Consider the following 9,508-nt stretch of genomic DNA (forward strand, 5'->3'; position numbering starts at 1 on the left):
CTCTTCTTACCCTCCACATCCTTGACTCCCATGCACAGCACATAATCATGACCAAAATATTGCTGCTCCCTTTTCAGGACATGTTCGTGCTCCATATTTCTGTGCAGAACTGGACACAACTCAGAAACATTCTAATTCTGGATCCAGGTCTAAATCTGGTTCCTATCTTTAAGCCTCTCCTAAATAGGTAAAAACTCTTATTATTACATACTCTTCTTTATTACTTGTGCTTTCTGCAGGCTTCATCTATATTGCTAATTATGCTTCTCTGTTTTCTGAAGCAATTTAAAACCAGGAGAACACATTTTTCCTCCACCTGTAGTATTTGACTTCCAGTTTCCTGATAAAATCTGTTATTTAAGTCTTCAAGTCTGCATTGTGATTCAGTTTATACCAATGTCTGAATGACATTATTCAGCAGCCTTTTTTTTTTTTTTTAATCAGTCAGGCTATTCAAGTAATTGCTCCTTCTTCACAGTCACCTTTTCTTTGCTATCAGGAGTTCTGAACCACCTATCTCACTACATGACTAAAGGATTTTCTCTTGCAAGAGCACATGGCTTAACTGGGTTTTCATAAGCACATAATAGTGCACAGCACTGGTTAGGTAATGACATGGCAAACATCATTCTCCCTGATTATGACTTTGATTCCTTCCTCCCACAATAATAAGTTAATAGCTGCCATCTACCTAAAATACTTTGAGCACAAGGTAATCTTCTGTTCCTGCCATAATTGCCCTTCTAACTCTGTAATGTACGTATATTTTACTCGTCTCTAAGAAAAATCTGGACGTGTTTAAATACAACGATCTCTGATCAATTTAAAATGAAATTTTAGCCTGCAACAGCCCAGTGTGCACCAGAGAAAGAATATAAAGTATCTAAGGCCTTCAGAAGACCTTCTAACCAGACACATTTTCTCCATATCATCCTCTAAAACCTTAGAACAACCTGAAGTCTACCCTGTGCAATTAAGAACATTTTAATTCAAGTGAGAAACATAGAAAGAGGAATTAGATAAGCACCTAAAATGCCTTAGCCAATATCAGTATGACACGTTATTACTAAATTCACCTAAAGCACAATGAAAACTGTTATTCCGAGGCAACTATGCAGAAGTGTTTTTAAAACTTTTAGAGGGTGATGAGCCACTTTTTGTAACCACAAACCTGCATCACCTTAGTCCCACCCAGGTGGCAAGGCAATTTCCTGGTGAGGAAACTGGTGAAAAGACAGTTGAACAAACAGGTGAGCAGAGAAAAACCTAACTCTTTACTGAAGAAGCAAACACAGAAAGCATTACCTCCCTTCAGCTACCATTTATAAATATTTCCAGAACATAAATCATACAGCCTTTTAAATTCATATCATATGTAGTTTTAAATTATGCTTTATTTATGATTTCTACGTTAGTAACTTTAATTATTAGGCAATTATTAAATGCAATTTGAAAGCATGGCACAGGTACAAGAAAAAGACAACTTATGTATTTGAATGACTAAGGAGGAAGGGTGTTTCACAAATTAATGGAAAACTCAGAGAAAAATCAAAGAGTATAAATGCAAAAAAAAAAAATCCCAGAAAGAATGATTTGCAATAGAGAAAGAAATAGATTGGAGAGGATCTGGTCCTAGCAACTTCATTGATCAGCAAACAAAAGTAGCCCTTTCAGCAAGAAAGCACATGAAAATAAACTGCACTGCCTGTTATGTAAACACTTTGTGCAAACACTTTTCACTGAGAAAATCAACACCATATCTGTAGGCACTTCACACTTGTATGAATATCAAATGTATTTTCCAAATGTAGCTTTAGGTCTCTCTCTGCCTAAAGCACCAGTGGTGTTCTAGTTTCTGTGTACTTTTATTATGTTCTTGGTGGACAGCAAGGATAATTGCTGGTTAAAGTACATTAGTGGTGAAAGCAGGACAACTCTACAGAAACCAAACCCTAGAAGACCAACAAAAAAAGCCCCACAAGTATGCATTCTTCCTGACAGCCCTTGCCTTCCATTTTTGGAAATGACACAAGTCACTAGACCTCCTTCTCTTCTTTATACCCCCACCCAGTTCTCTGAGCTCCCTGGATTCTCTTTCAGTGACTGCAAATGCAAAGATGTAAAACAAAAATCCAAGAACTGGATCCCTGACTACATAGCTCCTAAGCATCTGAAAGCCCATTAGTTGGAGAGCAGATTAAATGAGAGAAGCTATTTTATCAGGATACACACACATAACCATGACTTTTCCTCTTCTCTGTAAATATATCTTTATAAATTTTACTGCTGTATTATTATTTGGTTGCTAAAGACTTTGGTTGCTAAAGATTGTAGGGGCTTTACCTACAATCATGAGATATTTTTCAACAATCAGCTTACATAAGAAAACATGACAGGTAATGTGAAGAGAATACAGAAATTCCTAGTGTTTTATGCAACTATTTGCAGTGGAATCTTTCTTGTCTGCTTGGGGATCCAATAGTGGGTCTTTCACTTCATCATGCCATTAACCACATGCCATTAATATATGCACAATGACATTTTCCTGGAATAAGTAACAAAGGACCAAACAGTTCAAGAAATCTTATACAGAAGTAATTAATTAACCAGACCAGCCTTTTTGGAGCCCTTTTAATCATCCAGCCATTTTAAATCCTAAAAGTGCAGAAAAGGTAAAACGTAGCCAAGCAGGAGAGGGAAAATTGAAGACACTGCAAGACCTTTTCATCACGGTAGGATGGCACTTCAGGAAGTATCACTTTGTAGTTGTTGCATTCTTGCAATTGTTTTACGCTTTTCAATACGAACATTTGCAACAAGATCCTCAGTGCTGCCATGCTATTCCTTTGTACAGAGTGAAAGAGGGACTGAGAGACAGCACGAGAGAAAGAAAAGGGAGATTCACTGCTAAAGTACAATACAAGCACTTGCTAAATATGTGGTTTGCAATTACCTGCAACACTTAACCACCTCATGGATGCAGAAGTATAATCATGACAGATATGATTTTGATCCATGGACCTCAAAGATGGCTAAGTAATATTACCTCTGTCCTAAAGAATGAAACAAATCCACTTATATAATTTTGAAGGATTTTGAAGAAGGTCAGTGTGACATGATACTAAAATCCATATTTGTCAGTCCCTTCTCACCATTTCTCATACAAGATGGGTTTAGAGCATGCAGCAGACAAAAGGCCCAGTTTAGACAGCAATGATATGATTATAGCATACTACATATATAAAATTTGGCTTTGCAACTGTGCATTTCTATGAGGTACAAATAAAACCAGATAAAACTAGCCTGCCCACATCTCATTTTTATTTATTACCTCAAGAGGTATTTTATAATTAGAAAGCAATAATTGATTCTACCCTGAAAACACTTTCTGAGTCAAGGGTTGAGTACATTCTTTCTAAATCCAAGTTCCAGGATTGCGCTAAAACAAGCTACCAATTGATACATAAATTTTTAAATATGGCAACATTCCTTCCAACCCTCTGCAATTTTCAGTCAAGGTTGTGCCACATTCTTCAAGCAGCACATGGCTTAATCAAAGCACCTCAAAAGTTCCATGCATTTCTCTACTGTACTAGTCAGTGAGGCACGTCAGGACAGCATCAGCATACTCATCTTTCCACTAGTGCACTTCAGTACAGAGAGCAGACTCAGATTGTACTTGTGCTGTTTTCTAGGGCTCATACCACCAGACCTGTGAAAATAAGACACAGGAATAAAAAATAGAGCAAGAATTTTAAAACATGATTTTGGGTTAGATGTCTTTGATTCAGCAAGTTCTACATTTTATGTCCTCATGACTGCAAAACTGTGAAAAAACACTTGTAAGATTGGCCCTAGATTTTAGATGAGTTCTCTCTTTTATACCTCATTTCTGAATCCCATAGTACACTATTTTCAGTTCTCAGGTGTAGCATGAAGCCACTCAAATTTTCTCAGCCTCAGCAAACTGAATTTCAACCTGTGACAAGAGTCATGAAGCTGAAAACAATACAGGTACAAAATGTAAGAGAAGCATTGCATTTGATTTCAGACATTTACTTACTTAAAACCTGATATACCACATAAATCATTCCACACGTGCATTTTCTCTCCTTGTAGTATAAAAAGCATGAAAGAGCTATTATTCTGAGCTTTGTGCACTGCTGTTAAATATTTAAGAATCCGATCATAAATTACAACCCTGCCTTTTTCACTTGACCTCCTCTACATGTGCCCTTACTAACACAGCAACTGAAACTTCCATCGTGCAGTGAAATAAGCAGGTTATCACTGGCTGATATCCTCCTGCCCCTTTGCAAAGTCCTCTCTCCTGCTTGCCATAGTGGGCACTGCTGAGCTCTAGAAGGCAGTACAGAGACAGCACAAACTGTGGATAACTAGAGTGAATCCTGATGCCTCAAAAAGCACAGGTGGACAGGCATTTCTCATAAAACACTTACACTAAATCAGCTCCAAACCAGTAGTTGTACTCTTATGGAGAAGGTGAACAACATAGATCAAAACAGTCAGTGCTCCTTGGTAGAGCACCAGACTCAAACATGAGGATAGGGAAGATGCTGCCCTCTTCAGCATGACACTGCTTTTGTTGATGGCTACAGCACTACTGCTACCATGAGGCAGCATCACCGAGCGCTCTCTATCCCCACCTTCCCACTGCAAGACTGACTCTGTCTGGATTCCTGTCTGCATTAGTAACCACATGAGTAGCTAGCAAGGAGAGAGAATGCTGACCAAGCTGCCAATGCCATTTTGTATCAAGGTAACACAAGTCCTCCTCACCCCTGCCTCCCACCACGGAGATTTCAGACCACCTGAGCGGCAGGTGCCACAGATGGAGGTGCCACTGTGGCAGGGAGAGGGCACTGGGCCATTCCTGTGACTTCCAATGATATTCCTCTGATCACAAGCTCCACTCAAATGCACATGCCAAGGTGCTGCCGCTCTGCTCTGTTACACAGGACAGATGCAGCTGGTTTGAGAATCCCAGAAGGAGTGTGCCAGCTGCACACAGCAGAGGGAAGAAGAGGTGCTGCAAGCCTACAAGACAGGGCCTGGAGAAGGAGTCATCCAACATCTGAACTAAGCACAGCTCTCTCCACAATACCTGACAGGGGTGAGTGCAGCCACTGCAAGCTATTATGGCCACAACAAATAACTGACTGAGGCGCAGAACATCTGTCAGGAACAGCTCTAAGGAGAATTGCCAGGACAGAGTCAAAAACCCCTTCAGAGACCAGAGTGTGAGCAGCTGGCTGAGCTACCTGTGAAGGTAAAAAGGGAGCAGAAAGCTGCACATCAAAGCTTTTTATCAGAGTAAGAATCAAGAGAAGATGTGACAGGGAAAGAGGGTACAACTGTGTCTGGATGCATGAAGAAGTGGAGAATTATTGCAAAAGGAGAGAAATGCGTAATAAGCAAAGCTCCAGTGTTAAAAAGTCACATGGGACTCTCAGATGAGAGACAGAGTAAGACATCCATGAATAAGACATGTCATTATTACAGGACATTCACAGTTTTAAATGGGAAAGCAGGACTACATGGGATCGTCAGTTAATCTGGATCTGGAGTAGAATGAGCATGATGAGAGGCAAATACACAGCTTGGATCTTCCTCCCTTTCAAAGAGAAACACTGTTCTTCAGATTTCCCAACTTTTCACTTGAGAAATGACTGGCAGTCACAGGAAGGAAAACAAATATGCTCATATGAAATTTTAGCACCTAGTACAAGTCTGGCTGGTGTGTTCCTGGATCAGCTCTTCCATTAAGAAAAAAAAGCAATCAAAGAGAAAAACACCCAGAGGCTTAAAGATAAAGTTTAGATAAAGTAATTTTTTTTATTACACATATTAATTTGTTTACATGGAACATGTGTCTATTTCTTTTGAAAATAGTTTTAACATTAATTACTATTACCCTCTGTCTGATTGACTGTCTTATCTAGTTCATCCACATGAATGGTGCCAGACACATTCAATATGTTTAATATAACAGTAATTCAGTTTCACTCCATGAACTCTCTCTGCTACTTTAAAGTAAGTGTCAGAGGAGTTAATATTCACAGTCGTCAGGGCATGGACAGATACTACATTGTGCCTTGAACCACCCAAAAACTCATGGAATGCAGCTGTAACCTCTGCTGAGTACCTTGATACATTTACACATAATACTTTTCTTTTGTCCGCAGTTGCATTAAGACTCATGAAGTTAACTCATGCTGCTATGTAAAAATGCTGGCAAAAATTATTTTTCTGCTCTGAAGAAATTTGTTTTTTATACTTGCATGCATTTCTTGAACATAAAATTGCTCTACTCAGGCATAGTCTGCCTGAAGGACAATATAAAATGGCACAAATAACATAATTATGCTTTTAAATACATGGCTTTTTCTTTATCTTTTCAGTTGGAATTTAATACCCCAGCAGAGCACACTGGAACAAACCATTCAAGATTCATTTCTCTGTAGGCATCTGAAAGTCCTTTAGAAGCAATTAATAAACTCATTCAAATGTATACACATTTCTCCTGCTGCTTAAGGAGATATTGGGAGTAAAGCACTCTTTCAAGGAAATTGTTACTGTTTTGTTAGTAAAGTGCTGTAGCTGTTCTCTGCAAAATGTGTAACTGGGGTTGAAAAATTCAGTTTTCTGGCCAGTGCTTAGATGTACCTAACTGAATCTGACAGCATGAGACACATACAGGTTGAATTCTTTTTGCCAGCAAGGCTCCATATCTGCAGTAGCATGCACTAAATTAAGTCTAGAAGGAAAGGGAAGGTAAAAACAAAGGTTTGCTGGCATGCAAATACCTACCACAAAAATCTTGGATTTTACTGCTAGTTTATCAAAGCAATACTCTTTTTTTTTCCTTTCTTAGTAATGGGAGACTGTTCTGAGAGACTGTAGAAATAAAACATGCAAGTGAGAAACCAAAGAAAAAAGTGACTTGAGAATTGAATACAGGTAGAATTTCAAATTCTCTCACTAGCCAATAGTCATCCAGAGGAAGAATTCATTCAAAATTCATTCAAGACCTGGGGAAGTAACAGAGCTGCTATATACAAATATTCATTAGCAAAACACATTTATTGACCTAAATTTTTAATACACACTGAGAGCATGTGTGTTTACTCATCTTACTAGTCAGAGAAGGCAAAAATTCACATGTACATACATTACTATCCAGTTAACCAGAATCTGATACTGTTTTCCATCAGCTCTACAAAACAAGAAATTATCCAAATTCTGTATCATATGGAGGTCCTGTTTAGTGAACAGGAGCTCCCATCATAGTAGCTATACAGATGAAGAAAGAAAATGACTTTAAATAACAGTCTTATGCGGTAGACTTAATACTGACTTCTAAAACTCCCAAGAACTGAGCCACAGATCTATTTGTTTCAGCCATGCATCCATTGGGACAGCACTTGCACAACACTTGCCAGAAAGGCTCTCATTCACAAACATCATGAACTCAAATTTCCCTCTGTATTCCTTTACATACAAATGCATTTGCAGCCAACATTGCCTCTTTTAAGTGTATTTGTTTAAGGCAGATTTTAACTGTCTTATTAGGACTTAGGAAGCCTATTTTTTCAGCTAGTTTCAATGAGCATATGTCTCCTGCTTATTTCATCTCCGTGGTTTATAGATGACATAAAATGTTTCCTAAACATTCTGAGTTTGCAGAAATATTTGTACCACCTGCTTAGTCCTGTGTCACAAAGCCACGAGGTTCTTTAGAAAGCAGAAGGAAGATTATAAAGGTGAGCAAGACCTGTCTGCGCTAAATCTCTTTGGCTCACCCAAACATCATTCGTAACTCGCACGAAAAGTTTCTTCTCTTCTTTGGACGCCAATTAACTTTATCAAGAGAGAGATGTGAACAGCTAAGTAAGCTGTAACTGTTGCAATAGAAAATGCTCTCTTTAAGTGAATGAATGCCGTGTTTGCAAAGCTGCAGAAATATTTTAGCGGATCCGATTTTAAGCGGCTCTCGGTGGATCGGGATGATGCAGCTCCCCAGGGCAGGGGTGGCGATGCCGGCTCCGGCTCGCACCGTCCCGCTTGTGCCCGGGAGGCAGCGCCCGCAGCCCCACCGGGCAAGGGGGACGCCAGCGGAGCAGGACACACAGAAATACCTCAACCACAGCAAACCTCGATGGCACTAACTTAACACAGTTGTCAGCCAGCTACCTGACTGACCGCGACACGCCTAAAGCCAGCAGGAGGAGAAAGCGGCCGCCAACATCCCAACCGTAAGGAAAGCCAAGGGGATGCCAGCTCGGGATGGAGGACGGGGCGCAGGGCGAGGACGCCCCGCGGGCCGGGCCGGTCATGCCGCGCTCCTCGGCCGAGCCTGGAGCTGCCACAGGCGGCGGGCACCGGGCAGCGCTGCCGGGCACCGCTCACCGCGCTCCCCTCACCGGCCGTGCCCCGGCCCGCCGCTCCCCTCGGGCTCTCCCCGCCCCGGGCGCCGCCCGCCCCAGTTCGCGCTGTCCCCGCGCCGCCTCGGCCCTCCCGCGGGGTGAGCGCAGCTCCGGGCCGCAGGGACGGGACCCCCGCGCCGCCCCGGAGGGCTCTGTCCCGACGAGACTCACCGCGTGCCTGCGGCTCCATGACAGCGCGGGGCTCGGCCGTGCGTGCTGAGGCGCGGAGCCCGCTCGGAGCCCGGCTCGGGCGGCGCTGACAGCCGGGGCCGCGCCGCCGCCGCCCCCCGCCCCCGCCGCTCCCGCCCCCGCGCCGCCGCCGCCCCGCGGCGCCCCCTGGCGGCCAGGCCCGGGCGGCGCCGCTCCCGGCCCAGCGCCCCCCTGGCCCCGCACAGGCCCCGTCCCGGGCCGCCCCGCGGCGCCCCCGCTGTCCCTCGCCAGCGCACAGCGCCTCCCGCTGTCACGGCTGTGCCCCGCTGAGGGCAGGCACCCGGCACTGCCCCCAGGCCAGCCGCAAGGCACCGGCGGCACGGCTGCCCCCCGAGCAAAGGCGTGCCTGGTGTACCAGCGGCACGGTGCTGCGGTCAGGGCCTGACGTGAATGAGTTCAGGGCTTATCTGAGTACCTGTGCATGTCAAGTTCTGCTAACTCTACGGCAGAAGCATGGGAGCACATGCAAAATAGTGACAGAGCTTACACTATACTTAGCAGCTTAAGTAAAAATTGTGTTTTTTCCCAGCACATAGGTCTGTGTCCTGCTATTACTGCGTGGCGTGACCACACACAGTTCACACTTGCAGCACTAATTTATTCTAAGTTTGCTCGTGCCAACATAACTTCCACACTTTGTTACCAGTCCACGTTAACTTCACTCCTGGAAGGGTCCAGAATATTGTTTTAGTAAGGCTGCCTTGTCCACGGCTGATTATCCACATATTTATCGGTCAGACACTGTATCTAATTTGAGTGTATGATACTACTTAGTGCCTCCAGGATGCACTGAGGACGCATAGCTTCTCAAGGCCTGTGCTACTGAAAACTACAAAGCCAGACAGTAAGGG

General features: G+C 43.1%; 1 protein-coding gene across 2 annotated transcripts in view; it reads right to left on the reverse strand.

Moving 5' to 3' along the window:
* TPD52L1 (TPD52 like 1) overlaps positions 1-8,707 on the reverse strand; it is a 49,238-nt gene extending 40,531 nt beyond the window's left edge. For both annotated transcript variants that reach the window (XM_058020128.1, XM_058020127.1), the window contains exon 1: positions 8,619-8,707. In XM_058020128.1, the coding sequence (XP_057876111.1) occupies positions 8,619-8,637 (19 nt within the window). In that variant the 5' untranslated portion in view covers positions 8,638-8,707. The remainder of the gene's footprint in view (positions 1-8,618) is intronic.
* Positions 8,708-9,508: the final 801 nt, after the last annotated feature.

Source organism: Melospiza georgiana, chromosome 3, assembly GCF_028018845.1.
Source record: "Melospiza georgiana isolate bMelGeo1 chromosome 3, bMelGeo1.pri, whole genome shotgun sequence".
NCBI lineage: Eukaryota > Metazoa > Chordata > Aves > Passeriformes > Passerellidae > Melospiza > Melospiza georgiana.